This window comes from Spermophilus citellus (genome assembly GCF_964194105.1).
Source record: "Spermophilus citellus genome assembly, chromosome: 6".
Taxonomy (NCBI): domain Eukaryota; kingdom Metazoa; phylum Chordata; class Mammalia; order Rodentia; family Sciuridae; genus Spermophilus; species Spermophilus citellus.
In genome coordinates this window covers 128,842,098-128,867,135 of record NC_138187.1, presented here as the reverse complement: position 1 = coordinate 128,867,135, position 25,038 = coordinate 128,842,098, and the positions used below count along the sequence as shown (strand labels likewise).

General features: G+C 36.2%; 1 protein-coding gene across 12 annotated transcripts; it reads left to right on the top strand.

Moving 5' to 3' along the window:
- Nucleotides 1–790: 790 nt before the first annotated feature.
- Nucleotides 791–23,430, top strand: CD55 (CD55 molecule (Cromer blood group)). Of its 12 annotated transcripts, XM_081297844.1 has the most exons (13): nt 794–1,330; nt 2,045–2,230; nt 4,869–5,060; nt 5,593–5,692; nt 7,031–7,116; nt 11,853–12,041; nt 14,991–15,053; nt 16,017–16,100; nt 16,663–16,683; nt 20,022–20,094; nt 22,072–22,177; nt 22,741–22,771; nt 23,043–23,145. In XM_081297844.1, the coding sequence occupies exons 1-11, from the start codon at nt 1,240–1,242 to the stop codon at nt 22,172–22,174; spliced, it is 1,188 nt and encodes a 395-aa protein (XP_081153970.1). In that variant the 5' UTR covers nt 794–1,239; the 3' UTR covers nt 22,175–22,177; nt 22,741–22,771; nt 23,043–23,145. The 12 variants fall into 12 exon arrangements, 8 of the variants coding, with proteins under 8 accessions (XP_081153966.1, XP_081153971.1, XP_081153972.1 ...); XM_081297845.1 differs by having other exon boundaries at nt 793–1,330; nt 22,741–23,430; XM_081297846.1 differs by lacking the exon at nt 22,741–22,771 and having other exon boundaries at nt 793–1,330; nt 23,043–23,178.
- Nucleotides 23,431–25,038: the final 1,608 nt, after the last annotated feature.

Below are 25,038 nucleotides of genomic sequence, written 5' to 3'. Positions count from 1 at the left end.
TTAGAGTCTAGTGAATCTAAGCTAACTATACCTAGATAAATTATTAAAGGAAACATGTTCTCAAGGTTCTTCTCCAAGAAAATAATTAACCCACCTTTCCATCAATGCACCTTACTGTTTTTGGCAAGCAACGTGCTGGGCTGGATCTTTACTTTGGTATCATACAGATCTGAGGTTCTATAGTATCTCAAAGTGGTTGCAAGTGGAACAGTCAAAATAATCCTAATAACCATCTCCCCATTCTGGTTTGACTTGTCTGGGGTGCTTGGCCCTCTGGATCTTTAAAAATCTCATATGAATCGCATGTGTAGCCAGCACTGCAAATTATTGGCTGTTTTAAAAGTTACGTAACAAAATTTCCTCTTAAAACCCACCATCTCACCATTTAGCCTTCTGGTTACTGCTTATAATCTCTCCCCACTCCACGCCAAACACACACAGGGTGGTGAATTTCACTCTACACTCAGACTAGAATCATCCCAAAGTGGAATTCAAGAGGTGTCCTTGGTAAACAAAGAGAACCAGGACAAAGAAAGTGATTTCCACCCAAATACGGTAGAAACAAGGATCACTGCCTGTCATATTGCTCTCTAGACTCATTTTCTTGGGTCATTTCCTACTTGAGGTTTTCAGATCATGGGGTGTCCTAGGTGGCGACACCCATCCTTATTTTTCCCACCCTGACGCTGGCATTTGACAGATCTCCCAGACGAAGCTACCAAAGCCCTGGGCGTGCACTGTTTCTCCGCTGCCAAGGCCTCTGAATTCCACCGCACCTACCGCCCGGCTGGACAGCACTCAGGCGCGCCGAAGGTCCACTTAAATTAATTCAGATTTCAGGGGGGCGAAGCCTGCGCCACGGGGACCCCTCCCCTCTCCCGGGTCGCCCCAGGTTTTCTGTTTACTGGGGAAGCTGATATTTACTGGGTGGCAGCCCAAAGCGGGCCCCACCCAGCAGCGGAAAGAGAGGCCTCGCGTCCGGGCCCCACAGCTCCGCCCTGCGCCGGAACCGCCGCGCGCCTACGCCCCTTGGGGGCGGTGACACGGCCGCGCCCAGCCCCAGTCGCCGTCCGGGACGCCTCACCCGCTGGCGTCATGGAGCCCGAGCTCCGCCCAAGGTGTTAAATTAACTCCTCAGGGCGCCGCGTTCCGCGCTGCGGCTCCTGACTTTCGCGCCGACGCGGCTTCCTGGTTGCGGACGCAGCGGAGTCGCGGCACCGGGCGTCTGTCCCGCGCGCCATGAGCCCAGCGCGGCCGAGCGTGCTGCCCGCAGTGCTGCGCCTGCTGTCCCTGCTGCCCCTGCTGCTGCCGACTCCTCCCGGTGTCCGGGGTGAGTGGGGCCCGGGAGCCGCCGGAGCAGGCTAAGCTTGTCGGGTATGGGGGAGCGCTTAGGTCTGTCCCGGTGACTGCGCCGAGGGGCTGCGGACCCGGAAGGGAGGCTGTGGTCCTTGTGTACTCATTGTTCGGTCACCCTCCACCTTGAGACTCAGACTTCAGACTCAGGGCTCCTGCTGACTTGATCCCCGGGTGGGAAGAGCGTCTCCGCGGTGCCGGCTCCCGGCTGGCTTGGCTTTGGGGACAGGTGTGAAGGGTTGAGGAAGTACTAGCTGGCTTTCAGGAGCAGCCAAACCTGGGGCTACTGAAAGGACTTTCAGAGCATGCATTTTCAACCCCCCCAGCAAGTCCGCTCTTTAAGGGTGGGAGGCCAAGGAGCTGTCCACTTACGCCTGTGACACAGCCCTGTGTATTTGTGTCTCTTGCTGGGTGTGCCTGGCAGCAGCACCAACGTGGACTCACAGTAAATTCCAAACCACTTTTTTTTTTTAAGTAAGAAGGAGGGGTTATTTGCTCTCAACTTTAGTCTTGAATTAATTGACAAGACGTTAGACCTACCAAGTTCTTGGTATGCCAGTTCAGCTTTGGGCAGAAGTAGAGGTTTCTCAGAAGCCATGGACACTTCCCCTATTCGAAGGAACTCTTGGAAAAGAATATTGCTGGGAACTGAAAAGGAGTATTTCCTTCAGGTCTGCTTCTTCCTCTCTAGGTGACTGCGGCCTTCCGCCAGAAGTGCCTAATGCCCAGCCAATTCTTGGAGGGAGTACCAGTTTTCCTGAGAAAACCACAATAACATATAAATGCAACGAAGGCTTTGTCAAAATTCCTGGGACGCGAGACTCAGTGGTCTGTCTTTCCAACAATCAATGGTCAGAGTTTATAGAATTCTGTAATCGTAAGTTCTTCATTTCATTTTAGAAAAGTTATGGGAATGGAATGTGTCTTGTTCAGTGTACTATTATATCTCTTTGGAGTGACTGGTAATTGATAGTTTTCTAGCATTATTAAACCCCAGTGTATACTGTGTTGGCATTTCACACACCAGCTAATTGAAGGCATTACTTCCCTGCTTCTTCATTAAGAGTTTTTTTTTTTTTTTTTTCCCTAACACTGCACCTCCCAAATGGGCTAATAGAGAAAGTAAACAATAGGTACTGTTTAGGGAGTAAATTATATGTGAATATATTTGGCAGTTACCTTGAGATGCGTACCTAGGTGGTCTGTTTTCTTAAATTTCATTTTGTTAAGTAGGACTTAGCAAGTATAGCTCTGAAGTGACATTTTAAACTCTCTAAATTTATTTCCAAATCTATTACATACATAACCCTGTATTAGCCTTGAGATAGTCATGTGTCCCTTAATGATGGAGTTATGTTCTGAGAAATGTGTCTTTGGGCGATTTTGTTATCTGAACAACATGGACTGAACTTAAACAAACCTTAATAATACAGCCTACTACACACCTGGGCTATGTAGTGTAGCCTGTTAGTCCTAGGCACAAACCTGTACGGCATGTTACTATACTGAATACTGTAGGGAACTGTAGTACAGTGTTTGTGTGTGTCTAGACATATCCTAACATAGAAAACATTGCAGTAAAAATTAAAATTGGTGCACCTGTGTAGGGTTCTTACCATGAATGGAACTTGCAGGACAGGAAGTTGCTCTGGGTGAGTTAGTGAGTGAATAGTGAGTGAATGTTAGTCTTAGGACATTTTTATCCCACTACTGAAGACTTTTTAAATTCTGTACACTTAAGACTATGATCAATTTATTTAAAAAACCTTCAATAATCAATTTACCTTGGCTTACTGTAACTTCTTTATAAACTTTTTAATTTTTTTAACATCAGGATCTCTATGTGTTGCCTAGGCTAACCCCCAGACTCCTGATCTCAGATGATCCTTGTCTCAGACGCTTTAGTAGCTGGGACTACAGGCATGTGCCACTATGTCCAGCTTGATTTTTTTTTTTTTTAACTTTGACGCTTTTATAATAGCACTTAGCTTAAAGCACAAACATCTTGTACAGCTGTACAAAATTACTTTTCCTTATTATCCTTTTTCTATTTTTAAGATTATTAAATTTTTTACTTTTTAAAACTTTTTATGTTAAAAACTAAGACACAAACACATATATTAGCCCAGGCCTATACAGGGTCTGAATTATCAATATCACTATCTTTACTTCATATCCTGTTCCAGTGGAAGGTCTTCAGGGGCAGTCACAGGCATGGAGCTATTATATCCTGTGATAAAAAAGAAAAGTAGAAAGAGTATACTTGAAAATAAAAATATAATGTAGTAATACATAAACTAACAACAGTCATTCATCAGTATCAAGTTTTATGTACTATGCATAATTACATTTGCTATAAATTTATGTGACTGACAACACAGGATATTTGTTTCCAACGCGTCCCTGCAAACACATGCTGAATGATATTACATTATGATGACTATGACATCACTAAGTGATAGGAAGTTTGGGGCTCTATTATAATCTTATGGGACCACCATTACATATGCAGTCCATGCTTGACTAAAAAATCATTATGGAGGGCATGACTGTATACAAGCAAAGATTAAAAAAAACCAAACACCTTAATTCCTGCTTTTCAAAAACTTGGACCAATGGAAACTATAATAAATACAGAAACTGCCACAAATAGTCTTTGAAACCATGTGTGAAATAGGCTCTAACTTTATATTTCTGTCTACTCCTGATAGAAGGTAGTGGGATGAAGCTTCCAATCCTTTGCATGTGCTTTGTGTTTAGTTTATAACCCCTTCACACCTATTGCTTCACCTAATCCTCCAGACATCCCCATGACTTCAGCAGGGACCCTTATTCCTCTCTCACACTTGAGAACACAAGCTCCCACAAGGTAAATAACCTCCTCAAGTCAGCATCTCTAATGCAAAAGAGCCAAAGTCAAGCTTGGAATTTTGGACTACTAATCCAGTGTCCCTTCCTGTACACCAAGCCTCTCTATAGGCTCACATTTGCCCAGCTGTTTACAGTTTGTGCATAATGTACACAATTGGCTCATCAGATCCTTGTTCCCAGGGGTTGTTGTAGAATTCAACAAATTTATATGTGCAAAACTAAGTGTTCAACGAATATTAGCTATTATTGTTGTTCAGAACATTAAGCCAGGGGTCTGGAATATTTGTTATGTATCCCCGTACCTCATGTCGTGGTGCTGTGTAATTCCTCAGGGCCATAGCAGGGTAACATAATTATTGAGTCTTAGTACTGTGCCAGGAAACTTAAATGGGTTATATTTATGAAAAGTGGTGATAGTGATATTTATATATTAGATCTATTTCAAAGGCCTCTGGTAACTAGGAAATGAATGTATTTATGCAAACACCCTTGGTACACCACAAATGCTATAGTGACATTTTGTCAAATACCATGTACGTATAAAGAAGTAAAGGAAAGGGGAGGAATTTCCTCAAATAATTAAACATAGATTATAAAATAAGGTGATATGACTTTCTTGTTGTTGCTTTTGTTAATACTTTTAGGTAGCTGTGATGTTCCAACCAGGCTACTTTTTGCATCCCTCAAAAAGGATTATAATATGCAGAATTATTTCCCAGTTGGTTCCACTGTGGAATATGAGTGCCGACCTGGATACATAAGGGACCCTTCTCAGTCTGTAAAACTAACTTGCCTTCAGAATTTAACATGGTCCAAAGCAGCTGAATTTTGTAAAAGTGAGTATAATTTTTAAAAGTGTTCTCACTTATCTGGTGTTGGGGGAAATAGCTCTTCATTTGTGTTAGAACTCTGGGTACATGTTATTATTTAGAATAATTCTTAAAACTATGAGAGTCATTTATTTTAAATTAAACAAACTAAATATTTATGTGTTAGGAGTACTTATTCACTCACAAATTTCACACTTCTTTATTGTGAGCTTCTAGATATGTTGCTTTTTTGAAACTTATCAAAAAAATGAAGGTAGAATTCAGGAACTCTAAGGATTAGATATAGCAGTGGTTTGGATGATAAATTTTGTGCCTGATCATTTTAAAAAATTCTAGTTTTATATTTTATACCTTTTACTACAGTAAAATTAACACATAAAAATTGTATGTATTCAAAGGATACAGTATGATGTTTTAATATACATATGTGTTATGAAATGATGACCACAATCAATCTAATTAACATATCCACCACATGGTTATTTTTTATTGTGTGTGTCTGGATAATTTAATGGAAAAAAAATTGTATTTATTTTAGAAAAATCATGTCCTAATCCTGGAGAACTACGAAATGGTGATATCAATATCACAACTGGCCTATTTTATGGTTCACCCATCTTCTTCTCATGTAACACAGGGTAAGTTTTGTTATGCTGAAACTCTATGCTTAACAAATAAAGAACAAATTAATACTTGACATGGAAATCGCTAGATTTGTGACCATTGTTCACAGACTGGTGGCAACCAAAACAACCTCTGTCCTCAAAGATTCTTTGTTATAAGCTCATTACAGTTAAACTTAGTAAAAGAGGTCAAGAAAGGAAATTTTATACCACAAACTTCTCTGAATTCTTAGATTTCATTACATATGTGATTTAAAATAAAATTTTAAATGTGATTGCTAAAGGAAAATAATTGAGATATGTGGATAATACTTAAAGAAGTCAGAAGTAGCAATCCTTCATGTATTAAATATGAAGCTATTTTTTAATTGATCTTAATAAGGAATTAGCACCTGAGTTTTTCCATATGCAACCAATTTATGAAATATCGTAGGCTAAAAACATTTATCCCTAGTTTGAAAATATCCTTCTAATGTAAATTCTTTTACCTTTCTCTATGGAGGGAAAAGGAATGTACTCATTGAGTACCATCAATGCCTTGAATGCAGCTGAAAACTTTACATTCATTTTCTTATTTACTATTTTCAGATTGAATTATGCTCCCTCTTATGTGCACACTCTATCCCTCCCCCCCCCCCCCTTGCTACCTATAGTTGTTGTTTTTGTTTTTTTGGGTTTTTTTTAAGTACTGAGAATTGAACTCAGGGGCACTCTACCACTGAGCCTTATCCCCAGCCCTATTTTGTAATTTTCTTTAGAGACAGGGTCTCACTGAGTTGCTTAATGCCTCACCATGCTGAGGCTGGCTTAGAACTTGTAATCCTCCTGCCTCAGCCTCCTGAGCTGCTGGTATTACAGGCCTGAACCACTGCACTTTATAAAATAAAGAGTCTTTATAAAATAAAAAAATAGCAGTTTTATTTGTCTATTAAATACAGATGTTAGTTGGGTCATTAAAATCTCAGAAGTACTTTGAACCCTTTAACAATAAATGCTTCCATTAGTTCATGAAATCTGTATTGATCTTTTGGAACTTAGAAATATAAAATGTTTAGTCATCTATGTCATTTAAAAATGTTTTCTACATTTTGTGTTTTCTAATATATGCCCCTTGCAAATAAAAAATGTTCTATGTGTCCTACACTTTTTTTTACCCTTTGGATATCTTATAAGTGATATCTTATAACTTAGTTTTTTCTTTTCCTTTAAACTTCCCTATGGACTTTTATCAACTATTGTTTTGTCTCCATCTACTGGTGTAATAAATAATTTTAAAATGATATTCTAGAGAATCTGAGAAAAGCTAAGTATGTGTGGATATATCTTAATTTTTTTCTCCCCATTTTGTTCTAGGTATAGATTAGTTGGCGCATCTTCTAGTTACTGTACTCTTTTTGACAGAACTCTTAAATGGAGTGAACCATTGCCAGAGTGCGTAGGTAAATCTTTTTAAAAAATCTAAGCAGTCTGTTTTTAGAGTTGAATAATAATGATAAATTACTTCTGCTCGTTAAGAATTTTCTACAATGTATATTTCTGGTATCCTTATCTTTCAGTGGGTATCATTGCTAATTGAAAGACCTTCTCTAGTGATATTTCTTACTTTGTTAGCTGTGGGAATAAACTATCAAGCTTCCCTGAGTCTCAGTATTCTTAACTATAGAATGGGAATTAAAATAAACTTAGGTTTGCATTGTACTTGATCATTTATTATGTAACCATTCCTTCTGAGAGTCAAGTAAGATAGTAGATTTTCCCCCTGCAATTTTATGGAAAGAAATACTGTCAATCAGAGTATGTGTGCCTTGACCCCATATTCTAAAGCAAGTGGCAGTAGAATGCATTTAACCCTCTCTTCAGATCTGTAATTTTTCTAAGACTCAGTGTTGCCTACATGTACTCTTAGGGTTATAATTATCAGCTAATAATTACCTAGAAGTATTTTAATGTATTCTATGTTTTAATCATTAAAGAAGGTAGGTTTTATAATAAAACAAATGTAGTTTTTGCACTTGAGAATCTTACTTTCTCAGAGTGAAGATGGGGCACAGAAATAATATCAACAGTGGATATAGCTGGGTGCAGTGGCACATGCCTATAGTCCCAGCAGCTCAGGAGGATCACAAGTTCAAAGCCAGCCTCAGCAAAAAGCAAGGCGCTAAGCAACTCAGTGAGCCTGTCTCAAAATAAAATACAAAATGGGGGTAGGGAGTTAGCTCAGTGGTTGAGTGCCCCTGAGTTCAATCCCTGATACCCATCCTATTCCCCCCAAAAAGTGGATCTATCCAGGCAAATACTTTGCCAGTAGAGACACACATTCTGAATAATGAGAGAAGTAAATTATTTGCAATTTATTTATTTATTTATTTTTCAGTACTTGGTATGTAACCAAAGGCCTTGCACATGCTAGGCAAGCTCTCTACAACACAGTTACACCAATAGCGTGCAATTCTTTTAAACGTAATCTTTATTCTTCCCACCCTTCTCTGTTTCTACACCTAACTTACTCTTCTGCAAATGACTTCTGAAAATTCTTTTGCAAAATTATTATTTAGTTCATTTTTTTGTATAATAGTTATTAAGAACAGGAATTGAGTATATTGAATATAATTTATCAAGTATTAATTGACTGAACACTCTATGGTAAGTGATGTGTAGTCAAACAAATAAAAGGAATCCTTAACATCAAGGAACCCATTTCAGTCTTACCCACCATGTGCTCTCATTTCAAGGTCTACTACTTTTTTCTCCTTAGAATTATTTAAAAATTTTAATCATTACTACCCATTGCCATACTTCCTATTTTCTTGGTCTGGTAAAGATACTATAAACAACACTAAATTTAAAATGGAAAGGAAGAAGGAGCTGACCCAGGCAAGGAGTCCCGGAGCCTGGATGAGCAGTCTCCCAATCCGAGGCCAGTATTTTTCAAAAGCAACAAATATCATGAGTTTCACAGAAATGTAGCCACCAAGCATATATTCTAGCATAGAAGAGCTTTTGCACCACAAGCCTGTTTTCTCTTCATGCTGCCATGTGTGGGCACAGTCCCATTCTCTCTGTTTGATGCCTTGTCTCTATTGTAGATATCCTGATGTCTGTACTTTCCTTCTTGTCTCTTCTCCATCTCTCCAAGATAGCTACTCTGGTGTCCACATCCTTCAGGAAAGCAATCCAGTAACATATCCAAGTCATGTTCACTATGACCCTTACCTCAACTCTCTACCTATGAGGCCCTGCTTTTAAGATCTAGTACTGATTTAGCACATAGTTTACTTTTTTGTTTTGACAATACTAAAAAATATTGAGTGGAAATTAACTTCTTAAACAAGGAGCTGCTTCCCATCAAGTATGCAGCCCTGGTCTATAGACACATCAGTTTACATTGGTGTACCTGGGTGGATATTGATATGGAGATATGAAGAATGAAGAGCAATGAACACTTTGAAGAATTATCCTTAATTATACATGCGATTTTATTTTTGAATGAAGCCTCACTGACAGAAGGATCTCTTTTCCCTCTCTGCCAGTGTTTTCTTTTTAAAAATCGGTTTCAGTTGACTACTGGTATGTGCTAGCATGCACTCAGCCCTTCCCATGCAATGACTATCTTCCCAGATCCCTCTCTCAACTCCCCACATGTAATCACTAGGTCATCTTGCTTTACTTCTTCTATACACTTTTCAAACCTGTGTTTCAACTCCATCTCTATCACTTCTAACAGTTTATTATTCCTTGCCTGGAGTATTGCAGTGAGGGCAGTCCCAGGCTAGACTATAAATGGAGATCCCTGAAGGAAACCTGGAAGGGATATTGGCATAGGGAATTCTGGGTACTAGTTCCTGAATCATGTTCTAGAATGGAGGAAGAAGTGGTGTGATGGGCTTTCATTGAGCATATCTTCTCAGTCCTACAAATATCCCTACTGGTGGGAGAGAGGCATTCACCATAGAGCTAGCACAGAGCCTTCAAAGTGTGAAGCCTGGGGCAGAACTCTCAGTTGACCAAGTTCCATTGATGATACCGATAGTAATGGCCTCCCACCTCCGTTCCTGTACCCCTGTAACATTTTATCCATAGTCTAACCAGAGTGACCTATTGGGAACACAAATACATCTCTTTCTTAAACTTATTGGTATACCTCATCATTTACAAAGTCCGAACTCCTTAGTATGGCGTGGTCTACTTCTCCACACTCATGCTTCATCCTCATATTTTATGCTCAACCCATGCAAACTGCTTGTACTTTTCCATATACCTTACAGTTCTTTGTGCCTCTACTTATTCCTTAAGTTGCTGCTTCCACCTGGAATGTCCTTCAGCCCCTCTTGTGCTTGGCTGCTGTTTTCCTAATCAAGGTCTGTCCTGTAGAGTCCTTCAGGAAGACTTCCTAGGCTGATGAACAACTTTTCTTCACTCTTTCCATACCGCCTGCATACTTCTGTGATAACCCTTACATTTTATTTTGAAGTTATCCCTTTGACTCTCTCCTGTGCACCCTAATTTGGTGTCAATCAAAATAGCTTGTTCTTGGGCTAGGGCTGTAGCTCAGTGGTAGAGTGCTTACCTTGCACGTATGAAGCACTGGGTTTGATCCTTAGCACTAGATTAAAAATAATAATAATAATAAAGATATTGTGTCTAAATTTTTTTTTTAAAAAACAGCTTGTTCTTGCTTTGCTTAATAGCCTTAAAGATCTTTATAAATTTTTCAGTATTCTATGGATACTTAAGTCCACCCCGTATAATTTAATTTGTTGCACATATGTAATTATATTGCTTTCCTGCTTAAAAAAAACTTCATGCTCTAAAAATATATGGAACCATTGAACTTTTTAATCAGGGTAGCTGCCAGGAAGAGGCCTCTTCTTTTGATGGGGGGGTGGGGGATATCAGGATGTGAACTTAAGGGCACTCTAGCACTGAATCACATCCCCAGCCCTATTTTGTATTTTATTTAGAGACAGGGTCTCACTGAGTTGCCTAGCTCCTTCCTTTTGCTGAGTTTGGGTTTGAACTTGTGATCATCCTGCCTCAGCCTCCCAAACCACTCGGATTACAGGCCTTTGCTACCTGGATTATAGGCCTGTGCCACCTCGCCAGCAAGAAGAGGCCTCTTTTTACAACATAATTAGAGCAATTCTGCTTGTATTTGTTTTACAAATTCAGCTGCTCAATAAGATTTATCTTGAGTCTCTGCGAGTTACTACATACTAAAAATTTTTGCACTAGAAGTGAAAATATAGTCCTGACACTTAAGATTTTTTACTCTATTCAAAATGATCTGTATATATTTCTGAATTCTCAACTCCTTTCATTTATTGCCATTCCCCTGGAATGAAGAGCTATGCTGTCTTTCCTGTCTTGGAAGAAGGGTACATTTTAGGATTAAACTCAAGTTCCATTTCCTCCCTAAAGTCATTTCCGACTGCCCTATTTTTTGACTCTAACATCCTGTAGCATTGACTTTTTCAAGCTTTGGTTTGATGTGTGGCACATACAAACATTACTGGAATTTTTGGTTTACATGTGTCCTAAATCTAATTATTTGTATAAATTGATCTCAAGATTAACATTCATGTTCTATAATATTTGCATTAAGAGCTCCAGATATTCTACCCATTACTTAATAGACATGTACGAGCATCTTTTGTTGATAATGCTGAACTTGTGGGGGGTGGAGGCAGCCAGAGACTTGACTATGGGGATTTCAATAGATTACCTTTGATCTCCTGCCCATATTATCCACATGTGTAGTCAAAAGAGAGAATGATGATGAAGCAAAAAGAAATGAATTTATTCACAGTTTGATCCAAAGCCAAAATAGTATAGAATTTGTATAGTGAACAGAAGCCAAGAACTATTGTTGTAAGTCTGGTTTGTAAATCCTGCTCATCTTCTGGGTCCCTAGTGTGGGGGCTGCGGGCAATTTCCATTCTCGGCATAATATGCAGCTTGGCAAGGTGGTGAGGGGGGGACAATTAAATGTACTTAACCTGTACTTAAAAGGTACAAGCTGGGTGCTTCTTCTAGATCTTTTAATTTTAAAGATGGTCCTTTTACAAACTGAGAAAATGATATATTTTGATTTTTAAAAAATCATGTTTTAGTTTTTATTTGTAAAAGTACCTTGCTAGTTATATATTTTTTAAAAAAATTTGTAATTCTTTTTAAGAAATTTACTGTCCAGAACCAATCCAAATTGACAATGGCTATATTCAAGAGGAACACGAAGTTTACGTATATAGACAGTCTATAACATATGGATGTAATAAAGGATTCACCCTGGTTGGAAAGAGCTCCATTTATTGTACTGTCAAAGAAAATGAAGGAGAATGGAGTGACCCGCCACCTCAGTGCACAGGTAATCAGTTCACAATAGTTATATTTTTGTTTATTCTTATCCTTAGGCCTATATGTGGGCTATAAAGATTCTATGAACTCTCTTAAGAAATAAATGTAAAATCGTATATATATTGCATATTTTCACTTTTCTGTGGGACAGTTTTTTCATCCAATTGTCAGAGGGGACTGTGACTTCTATACACACAGGCAAAAAGAATATAAAATATAAAAGCTTAAGAGACATTTGAAATATGTTAAAATTCTAACTGAGGTTAGAAAGAGAGGAGAGAGGTAGAAAGAGAAAAAGAATGAAGAGGGGAAGGAGAGGAAGTTGGAAGAGAAGGGAAGGGATGAAGGCAAGACATTGAAGAAGATAATGACTGAGAATTTTCTATAACTAATGAAATACACCAGGCACTGATTACTCACTTCTCAGCAAAAAGAATGCAGCCCAAAAGACAATGAAAAGAAAACTGTAAAATACTATAAGAAAATGACTGTTCACCTAGAGTTCTGTACCCAGTGAATTTATCTTTCAAAACTACAAACAAGATATATTCAGACAAAAACTGAGGGAACTTGTCAACGGCATACCAGACCTTATGAAAACTAAAGGAAATTTTTAAGTAGGATGAAAATAATCCCATGTCATACATGAACATGCAAGAAGAAATGAAGAACACTGACAATGGGTAATGAACACTGACTTCATGAGGGAGTAAAATACTGTGTCTTGTGGGATTTGAATTATATGTAGAATATAATAGAAATAGAACCTCTGACAGAAATAAGGAAGAGGAAGTAAATTCAGTGTAAATGCTCCAAAATTCTAGATGTACTGAAAAAAGTGGGAAACGTAATTAATTTGCCTAGTTGGCTTATAGTCTAATGCTAATTGCTAGAGTTGCCACCAAAGAATTCTAAAAGAATGTGTACATCACAAGCATAAAGGAAGGATATTATTTAATCCTGAAGAAAATGAGAGGAAAGGAAACAAATGTAAAATAGATAGTGGTTGAAACCTAAATTCATTAGTAATTGTATTAATTATAATTTCACTAAGATTGTCAGACTCAAAATAACCTAACTATTTACTGTTTACAGGAGACATAGTTGAATGATAAGACAATAAATTGATTGAAAACAATGGGAAATGTACAATACAAACATTAACAAAAATGGTGCAGCTCTGTTAATATCAATGAGTACCTGAAGATAGGACAGTTCATAATAAAGGAATCAATTTGGGAAATCTGCAATTCACAATCTAAAATATGTATGCATCTGAAAAATAGTTTCAATTGATAAGGACAAGAATGGACAGGAAAAAAATAGACAAATCCACAATCACAGTTGGAAAATTCTACATACTATTTCAGTAGCTAATAGAATGAACATTAAAAATCATTAAGAATATGGAAGATCTGAGCAATAGTTGAGCTTAAATTTATGTGTAAGGATATGGGATCCTCAATGACAGATGGCCCATTTTTTTCAAGTGCACATGAGACCTACACCAAAATTGACCATATAGCGAGGCTTGGAATTAAATGGATTTCAGAAGATTGAAGTTATTCAGAGCATGCATTCATGAACACAGTGGAATTAAATTACACATCAATAACAAAAAAATAAATAAATTTTCAGGAAATATAACTCCTTTGGTAGTATATAAGTCCTCTGAATCAAAAATAAAAATTCAGTGGAACAAAGAGTACTTTTTATACACAAGGGTTTTAAAATGAAAAGTCCATATAAAAACCTTATTTACTCCAACGATGATGACATTATTTGAGTGCTGCTAAGTGCTGTGTTCCTTGCTAAGTATTTTATTGACTTGTCCCTTATATCATCCTGTGATATAGGTAAAGGAAACAAACAACAACAAAAAAATAACATATCATCTGAGTACCCAGAATACTGGGTGTGTGATGGGGGGTGGCTGTGGTACTGGCTGATACAACCTGTTTCTTTGGGGACACAGCTGTGTGAAGCAATTTACCAAGTCATTTCCATTCATTTTTACAATGATGTCATGCAATCTACATTAGGTTTTTTGTTTTTGTCTTAATTTTTATTAATTGATTTTTAAAAATTGACATAATGTACAATTACATGGAGTACAATGTGATGTTTCAATACATGTACAACTGTGCAATGATCAAATCAGAAATAATTAGCATCAATTTGTTCTGTTTTTCTCCTCAGTTTACAGAGGAGAAAAGCAAAGCTTAGAGGGATTAGAGAACAAGGGATTAGACCCTTGGCATGTGGTAGAACAAGCCTCTGGCACTGTCTGCACAGCAAGTCTGTATAAGCTACCCAGACATTGCCATTTTGTTATTTGTGGTTCTAAGAATATGTCTTTAATGGAAGTTTTGTAATAATTGTTCTTTGGCCTGAAATCTGAAGAGGAACTAAACAGATACATAGAGTTGGTAACTGGTACAAGAGGAAAGGGAATTATTTTTACTCAGACCTATGAATTACTTTAAAAAGAAGTGAAATAGGTTTCCAGGATAACTGACATGTCCTGAACGCACTGGAAAAAGCAACAGTGCTATGACTGTCTACAGCAGTTCAGTGATAGCATCATGTTGTTCCTTGGTCCTGGCACACGGGAAGGAAGACAGTTTTGGAGAGAAAATAAAGAGAACTGAGAATGAAATCACCACCGACTCAAAATTTGGTTTCCTTTTTCTTCTTTCCCCACACGGAAAAGTTTGAGACCCTCAATATGACCTTAATATAAATCTGTTTTAGTCACCTATAGGTGTAATTAATATCAGAAGCAAAAACAATTTATTATTTTAACTCCTTGCCATATACAGTAAGACTAGATTCCCCCAAAAGTCAGTCTAGGTTTTTGGTGGGGACAGAAAGCCTACAGAACAAGCAGTGGCTGAGAAAGTTTCACTGGAAAAGCAATATTTCGCTAATTTTTTTTCTTAACATTTTTCCTCCACAGGAAAATCCTCAGGTTCCAAGCCTTCACCGACAGCTCAGAAGCCCACCACAGTCAGTGTACCAGGTACAAGAGCCCCACCAACACCGCAGAAACCCACCACAGTAAATATTCCAGCTACAAGAGCCCCACCAACACATCAGAAGCCCACCACAACCAGTGTACCAGGTACAAAGTCCTCACCAACACCTCAAAAAACCACCACAGTAAATATTCCAGCTACAAGAGCCCCACCAACACCTCAGAAGCCCACCACAATCAATGCACCAGGTACAAGAGCCCTACCAACACCTCAGAAGCCCACCACAGTCAATGCACCAGGTACAAGAGCCCTACCAACACCTCAGAAGCCCACCACAGTCAATGTACCAGGTACAAGAGCCCTATCAACACCGCAGAAACCCACCACAGTAAATATTCCAACTACAAGAACTCCACCAACATCTCAGAAGCCTACCACCGTAACTGTTCCAGATACAAAAGCCCCAACACCTCAGAAGCCCACCACAGTAAATGCTCCAGATACAAGAGCCCCACCAGCTCCTCAGAAGCCCACCACAGTAAATGCTCCAGATACAAGAACCCCACCAACTCCTCAGAAGCCCACCACAGTAAATGCTCCAGATACAGAAGTCCCACCAACTCCTCAGAAACCCACCACAGTAAATGTTCCAGATACAAGATTCCCAACACATCAGAAGCCCACTACAGTAAATATCCCAGTCTCAGAAGCCCCATTAACTTCTCAGAAACCTACCACAGCAAATAATTCAACCACAAAGACCCCAGCAACAGCTCAGACATTCACTATATCAAATACTCTGCCTACAAAGACCTCACCAGCTGCCCAGACTCTCCTCATGGCTAATGCTTTTGCTACACAGATCACAACAACCACTCAAAAAGTCTCCACCACAAAAGCTTCATTTACACAGCGTTTTCCAGCAACACGAAAGTCCACTACTTTACATGTCCCAGTGACCCAGGGTCTCAAAAGTACAAAAAGATTCACCTCTGCTCGTATTACAGCAACACAGCGCCCATCTGTTCCCAAAGCAACCACGAGTTTTCATACAACAAGAGTAACGGAAAGAAAAGAAACTTCTCCTTCAGGTCAGTTGGTGCTGTTCTCAAATGTGATCTGATGCACTATGATGAAATGTGAAGCTGACCGAGATTGCAAGATTGAATAGTTTCCAATTTATTGTAGCCAGGCTTTTTCATAATAATGCTTTTGACTCATTCATAATCATTGATAAATGTAAATAATAAGATGACGAGTTTTGTTAGAATCTGCTGAAAGGAAGTTAGGTTTCTCATAGTTTCTTGATGGTAAGATGGGTTCAGTTGTTATTTACTATTTGATCTTTTCAAACTTGTTTCTTGCCACCAAGTTAGAGAACCAAATTTAGATGATGTTTGTTTTAGTATTCAATAGCTATCATAACTTATGTTTATAGTGTTGAATGTTAAACAGATATAGGTGCTGGTATTTATGTTACTTGATTAAGTAAATAATGTATAATTTATAATTATTTTACTTATAAAAATTGAAGTTGCTTTTGAGCTTTCAAGTATATTTTATTAATAGCTATGTATAGATATTAAATCTCTAGCAAATCAGATAAAATTTAAAAATTTAAATTTTGTAAATTTTTTTCTTCTTTCTTTTCAGGTGCTGTCAGTCTTATATGTGGTAAGTTTGGCTCCCAGACAGTTAAAAGAAATTGCCAACACTATGGGATGTACAACCCATATTCCTGGAAGAGAATATTACCTTTTAACTGTCTTAGAAAAACTATCAAAATGCAGTGTTTAGGGGTACCTAAGAGAAAATGGGTAAATGCATTTTATCAACATGTTGTGTGGACACCATTAGGTACTCGATACGTTCCTGTGTATTCCAAGTCATGCTCTTGTTCCAAGGTAATTTTAAGACAACTTCAGATCACAAGGCCAATCAATCAAGTAGTATTACGTGCCCACTGTCTCAGAGCCTCATTCTAGGAACTTACAAGATGGAAAGGAAACAATTATAAATCAGTTTGTATCCTCAAGTGTTTGACAATTGATCATAAATTACTTTTTTTTACCATTTCTAGATCTCTGTCCTATTCCAGATGAGACAAAAAGTGCTACCTTTGATAACATATTTGTCTTTTCCTCTTCTCTGTCATTTGAAGCAAAGTTCTTTTAAAAACTGTTCTGTTGCTGTGCAGACATGAGGCCAAAAACATCTGCGTTGCAGTTTATTCTGGCATTTGGTACAGTATTTTCTTTGTATAGACATATTTGATGTTATACATTAACAAAAAAATCAATAAACTATAAAGATGGTAAGAGAAATGTTAAGAAACAATACAACTAGATTTATATACTGATAAGAATGTTCAATTGACAATACACTTTTATTTTTAAAAAAGTATTTATTTTTATATTATGTGCTTTTTAGCAAAGTTCCCTGTCTTATATATGCATGAATTATCAAGGGACAATAAACCTGAAAACAGATATTTTGTTATTACTAGTATTGTTATTTTATACTGCAAATGCTGGAAGATTTAAAAAGCTAACCGATTTATCTTGAAAGATTCCAACAGTTGGAATTCTTTGTTTATTCTATATTTGAAATAGAAATAAATGTTTTCTAAATGAAAAAACAATCTCATGATTTAATGATTCACTGTTCACAAAAAAATGATGAGTTTTATAGATGACTTTTTTTTTTTTTTTACTTGACCAAGGGCATTCAGTAAAAGTTTGAAGAGCTTATTTTTTTTCTCTGAAGTTCTCAAGGTCTATAATCTGATTTATTTCCCAGGAAACTCTATTCAAGGTTGGTTGGAATTCCAGCTTGTGTTAAAAAATAAAAAGGAGCTCCTTCTTTCTTGACCCAGACATATAGCAGCATTTGTGTGTGTGTGTGTGTGTGTGTGTGAGAGAGAGAGAGAGAGAGAGAGAGAGAGAGAGAGATCGATATCTTGGAAGACATAATCCTAATAATTATTTGATTTCTCAGATTAATGTTGTGAATCATTTTAAAGATAAGTAAACTGTGTTGCAAAGAAATTGCTTTTGATTATGCTGCAGTGTAAGTAAATGATGCAGATGATAGAACTTGGGAAATAGTTGATTTTTGTTTTCTATTTAATTGCACTAATGAATCTTCATAGTATTTCCTAATTGCCTTGTAAATGACACTGGAACTATGAATTTTAAAAATATTCTTCTACTGGATCTCTCAATATGTATTTATTCTTTCCTTTTCTCTACCAAGGACCTGCTTAGACGCACACCCACATCATCATCTTCCATGAGATTTTAATACTGTTCATTAAATCTATTTATGTACTTTTCTATATAACTATACTTTATACAGATAAAAACAGTAAGGTTTTTTTTTAACCTACTTGGGATATCACCCCCATATAGTTTTACTAGTTTTTGTGTTTGAAGACAATATTATATAGAAAAAAGAAAAAGAGTTTGTGCTTTGTGCTTTGGATTCAGTCAGACCTTGGTCTGAATCTCTCTTTTTTAAATTTAGTAAATATTCAAAGCAAGTAATTAATCTCTCAGTTCCAATTTTCTCATTTATGAGAGAGAAATTATGGTTTCTATAAAAAAGTCTTTGAAGCTTGATGTGATAATGGATTTGAAACTCTAAGCACAGTGCCAAAAGTTAAATGAATATAGTTTCAAGAAATCATAACACTATGAATTTTATGATTCATGATAATTTTATCATTCCCTCTGGCCACACTGAAGAATAAGAGCAGTTTTTAATTCAAGTAATATTTGCATGTTTGCTATGTAGCCAGTACTGTACTGAGATTTTTATATGTGTTAATTTTCTTCTTAGAGTAGTTTTATAATGTAGCATTTTTATATTTTTCAGCTGATAAAACTGTAGTTTCACATAATTTATAACTTGTCCAAAGTCACAGAGATAAAAGGAAACTGTCCAGTGAAGGATAGCATTTCTTCCTAGTAATAGGACAAGAACCTGCACAACTCAAATTAGACAAGGTAGCCTTGACTTTTTTACTAATATTGTTATATTTTCTCCTCTCATTGTGGAAATACCATATTGTGACATTCATAAATTCTTTATGCTCAATTGAAAGAATATTAAAGAAAAAGAGAATACTTGGTGAAATACATATTTTTCTATATACTTTATCATATACGTATTTACTTATCCTTTACATATCTACTTGACTATGGCATGTATTCCCAATATTCAAATGTAGCCAAAATCTAAGTGTACTTGCAAGACTCTAACATCTTATGAAGTTATTTCAAATGAATAATTTGCTGATTCAAGAGTTACCACTGTCTTATTGCATGTTTCTTCACCTGACATACTTCAGTTCCACTACAATAATTATCCATCCGTTACTCAGAGTTAAAAAGTCAGATAATATATAAGAAGTCAGATAATATAATTAATAAAGTTTTTTGTGATTTTTGTCATCTGGAAAAGGAACTGTGTGAATTTCTTTTATCTGAAAAATTTGAAGAACCACAGAGACCAAATCTAACAATCATGTCAAGACACATAAAGGGTCCATTTCGTGTTGCTCAGAGGCAGTAATGTTGAGAAAATTTATAAATGTGAAAATTTAATGTAACTTTGACTTTTCTGGGTATCAATATATATTAACCTACAAAATGAGAGTGAACTCCAAAGTGCCTTCTAACTCATTATTCAGTTTATATTTGAACTACTGATGATCAAACATTTAAAAGTAAGCATGGTTGTGTTAAACACTTTAGAATCCTCTAAAACCTGTTAAAAAAAATTGTATTTGAGCACTGTGATACTTTATTTCTTTCTCTTTCAAAGAAGACAGGAGAAATAACATGCTGTGTTTATTGTTGAATTGTGACATAGGAATCCATATACCAAATGCAAGTCATGTCTCCCTTTTTTTCTTTAACTTGTCTTATAACTACTGTGTGTCATTGTGAAGCTCCAATGAATATGCCATTGTTGTTATTAATTGTGTTACCAATTTTTTTCCCCTCAAGGATTTGTTGCTGCTGCTATAATAATTGGTATCCTAATTCTAGTCAAAATTTTCTGGGACTATGGAAAATCAGGGTGAGCAGAAATTCTGATAATTTTAAAAAAATCTTTTCTTGGTTATTGTTTTTCAGTAAAACTTAATACTGTATCAGTGGATAACTTGCTTAGCTTTATTGTAGTTTTGGACATGTAGCCTCTTCATTCCTTCTGTCTGTAATTACTGTCCTGGAGAATAGATTTTGTGTCTTTTTCCCCCTTCAGTATATTCTAGGACAGAAACCATATTACATAGGAAAATGATGGAAAGCCAGTGTCTTACTTTGTGATGTCTTAAATCAATGGACTGTTTTTCTTTTCAGTATAATTTATAATATCTGTGTATTATACAGAAGGAAAAAAATCTAGGAAAATTTCAACTTCTCACATTCTTAAATTGCCTGTGATGAGGCGTTTTTCTGTACTGTGTATATTAGGTACCAATCTAACCCAAATCAACCCAGCAATTAAGAATGCAGGCCCTGGGTGTGACTGCTCACTTGGTCTGTCACTTATGATCTCTGTGACTGTGAGCAACTTAACCTCTCTGTGCCTCAATTTTTCATGTGCCAAGTATCATACCTACCTCATGGGATTGTAAAAAGGATTACTTAAGTTGTCACCTGTAGAGGGTAGAACAAGTTGCTTGGCACATGATACACACTCAGATGTTAAAACAGCAACAGGACACAAAAAAATCAGTATTATTCAAAACATCCAATCTGCATTGAATCTACATTTTAACTGTAAATGTCATGGTTGGCTCTGATGTATCCTGTAGACAGAGTGATTTAAATGTACCTGTTTTGTTTTAGGAATTTAACTGTTCAGAAATCTAATTGTGAAATTCATATAGACCTGAGTTCTCAGTTGCTTGAATGCCTGTCCTTTCTTTTTTCATTAATTAATATAACAAGTACATTTTAATTTTCTTACTAAATTTCCTTTTTGGTTGATGTGGGCTATCTAATTTTTATCCTCTATGACTTTTTCCTTTCTCCTTAAATTAACAATAGTATCTAAGTATAAAGTATATGAACATTCTTTAAATAAGTATTTCAACCTTTTGGTAAAAATATTTGGCTGGCAGGTCCTAGGGTCAAGGATGGTTAACAGCTTTTACAGATACTTGCTTAGTGTCAATTAAGAAGTCTAGGTACTACCATAGCAAGTGTATTAAGATATATCTTTTTCTAACTTTTAAGAATATGATTAGAGCCTAGCAAAAACCAGCAGATTGATTCTTAGGCATGTAGAGTGAGTGAAGTTAGAATAGATGCCTGAACACAACTACTTTGGAAGAAATTCAGTCAATTCACCAATCTTATGTATTTATTTGTTCCAGCTCTATTTTTAGAGTGTTATAAATTTATCACGTTATAAATTATCAATTTATAAAGCATTATCAGTTTACCAAAGTTAGTGCCTCGGTGCTCCATGGGTCAGGAGAGGGCGGCAAGGGATGAGTTTACCAGCTTTCATCAGCATCTTTACATACTTTGGTAAAGCAATTTGCCATGATATTTTACTAGGATGAAAAATGCTGGAATATAGAAGCAGTATTTGTATTGAATTATATTTGGGGATTTTTGCAGTAAACATAATTGCTTAATTTCTGAAACAGAGGGAATGTCATACAAACCCCATAGCACTTGACCTTTCTTATGTACACTTAAAAAATAATCCACTCACCTTATTTTGAAAGTGTAAGCTGTCAAGGGTAAGAACTGACTTTATACATGCGGGTTATTCTCCAGATTTCATATTTATTTAATTAAAAATTTGAACTTCATTAGGACAGAGGATACAGATAACTAATGTGAAAGTGATAATGTAACTGTATCTAATCATTTTTATGTCTGTCTACCAGAGGGTTTATTTACTTCTTTAAAAGTGTTGGGTTTTTACAATAAATTTTAGTGTCGGGATGGGAGAGTAAGCAAACGCCTGATTTTGTTCTTTGATTGAAATTTACATTATATAATTCAATTAGTTTTTTCCTTCTTTACTATCCAGCTCTTATAACACACATGAGAACAACAAAGCAGTCAATGTTATGTTTCATAATTTAAGTGAGACTGATGATACCTCAGAAGTCAGACATTCTGATAAATTATAAAAGGTATATATATATATAATTTAATAAAAGCACATTTCTGTGTCTTCAAGACAGTGGGCTTAGGGTTTCTGTAGACTCTTAAAGGATAATAGAGTCTTAAGTCTCTATAATAGAGTCTTAAGTCTTTATTATTGCTAGAATTGGTTTTCTTTGTTGAACAAATGACTAACACTAACTCTGTCCTTACTGTGACGCACATCATCCATTCTTGCATCAGCAGTATGCTCATCATCTCATCCTGAGTCGCACTCTGTTTATTGTACTGATTAGATGCTATGATGCCACAAATACCTGGGAAGGGAACAATGATACATTAAGGCTTAATAACAATGTTTTCATTATGACAATTTGCATCATGAGATGATTGGCCTGTTCCATGTTTGTTTCTCCTGTTGCTTAGTGGCTTTTAGTGTTTAAAAAAACTTATGTGTTAAGATATTTTTTTACGAGTCATGCATATGGATCTTAAAAGACACCATTTGTCTTTACACAAAAATTACTTGATGTAAATGTACCTGTGAAATTTTCTGTGTCTAATTCTAACAAATCTTTTCTCTACTTCACAGGTTGTCTGTAGGAGATAATCATTAATTTTTGGTATAAATGTATCTTAAATGACTCTAGCTTGGCTACTATTAATCTAAGAAACTAAAAATTGTCATATTTTAATTGTTGCTATAGCTATTAAATTATGCCTGCAGAAGTTATTCGTGCTTTTTAACTTACTAATTTTGCATTTGTTTTGTACCCCCAGTTAACCAACTCTTTGCTGCTTTATTACGTAGAAACTAAACCTTAAGGTTTATTAGTAGTGAATGAACCATTTTGATTGTAATTTTTTTTTTTTTTTTTTTTTTTTTACTTTCAGGGCACACATGTATAACTTTGACAGTTTTGCTTGTGACGCTAGGAACCATTGGCTATCTGACTTAGCCAAAGAAGAGTTAAGAAGAAAGTGTACTCATGTACACAAAACACTTGTAGTTTGTTAGAACGTTCTGGAGAAGTGGATACAATAAATGCAGTAGTTCTCTATGTTTTACATGTTATTCTTGGGTTGAAGGTGTATTGGGAATGTTAACAAAGCAAGGACAAAAGAGTGTATCTGGAATTACGTTCCCAGTATACCTAAGGCCTCTTGAGAATAGAACAACCCCCAGAATGGAGGGTGATCACTCCTAAAAGTGTAGGGACATGTAGAGGTTTGTTCCTATTTAGACTGGGAACTTGAAAAAAGGAAATAACTGGTTTTTTTTCACTAGATGTGTTATTTTAATTTAATGAAAAGTAAAAAGTGAAAAATATTAATTGGCTAGCAAAAAACAAACAACAGAATCTAGTGTCTTCTAAACAGAATTGCCAAAAAGAGATGAATCACATTCTAAAATGATCTGATCTGTCCGGAATTTTCATCTCTACTTAGTCTATTACTTGTGAAATGATTAAACTGTAATTTTGTCCTGAGGACAAATATTTTGTTTTGTTTTGTTTTCCCCAGTAAAAGAGAATTGTGAAAATTGTCTTCTTTGATTTAATATCTTTAAAAATACTCTGGAGATCTCATTGACATAAGATTCTATTATTTCTGAAATAAGTTGTTTATAGTGAATTGTAAATCTTATTCTTTTGTAATATAAGATTAATTTATTTATATTTATTTATGTCAGTGAACATTTTGGTTTCACATGTAAACAAAGAAAACAAGCTATGTAAAGAAAAATTTATTTTCCTTAAATAGAAATAAATAATTAATCACATTTTTGTCTCATGTAGTATTTGAAATTTATTTTCTTAAATGTGAATATTTTATTTCTCAATAAGAGATTATCTTCCTGCCTCCCAAAAGTAGTTTAGAATATTGTCTTTTGATTATCCTCGGGTGAATCATTTTCAGTTACTTTTAAATTGTACCATATTGTATTTTCTGGTTACTGTGGTATTTTCCTTTTAGTTGATTATTTGTTATTGGTTCTCTTAAAGGCAACAAATTAATTTCTGTGTTCTTAATCTGTTCCTGTCATTTGTTGATTACATTTTAAGTGTTTGACTAGACTAGAATATGCATACAACTCTACTAACAAAGATTATGTTTGCTTCATCTATTTTGTCAATGGTAGTAAAAAACTTTAACATAGGGCTGGGGATGTGGCTCGAGCGGTGGCGCGCTCGCCTGGCATGCGTGCGACCCGGGTTCGATCCTCAGCACCACATGCCAACAAAGATGTTGTGTCCGCCGAGAACTAAAAAATAAAATAAAATAAAAACTTTAACATAAATTCCACATGCTTCATGAAATTTCTCTGTAAATACTAAAATATAAATTTTTAATAATAAGGACATTCTCATTCCTAAATGACTCTAGTTTGGCCAGAGTCACGATTAACAATATTAATAATTACTTTCATTAGTTTCTAATATTACAAAATTCTTTATGCTCTTCTAACTGGGAATGGGCAAATATCTACCTACTGATTCATTCCTTTGTTAAATATGAGGGCCTGCTCTGCTATCCTGCAACAACCTGGTACTTCTTAGAGTAGCAAGGACAGCACTGGTTCAGTTATTCCAAATAATACCACAGAGCCTACTATGTGCGGGTTACCATCTGTTAGTCTTAGGGTTCCAAAGATAACCGCAATGTCTGTCCTCAAGTTGCGTAAGGTCTACCACAGGAAGAATAAGACACTATTTACTGAGAAAAAACGCAGACTTGAGTTATAGCACATACCTTATAGAACACATTGGGTGCTTACGCTGCTATCTGTTAAGCAAATTAGTGGTGGGTCGGGTGGCGTTCAAGACAGGGTGCTGAGCAAGAGAAGAACAAATAGAATTCTAATGGCAGAACTGGGAATGACAGTGAA

Bases quoted from the DNA above. Each gene is read 5' to 3' on its own strand.
- CD55 (XM_081297840.1), top strand. From the start codon at position 1,240: ATGAGCCCAGCGCGGCCGAGCGTGCTGCCCGCAGTGCTGCGCCTGCTG. The intron at 12,042-14,990 runs GTAATCAGTTCA...TTTCCTCCACAG, and splicing joins CCCGCCACCTCAGTGCACAG to GAAAATCCTCAGGTTCCAAG. The intron at 15,054-16,016 runs GTACAAGAGCCC...CTCGTATTACAG, and splicing joins CACCACAGTCAGTGTACCAG to CAACACAGCGCCCATCTGTT.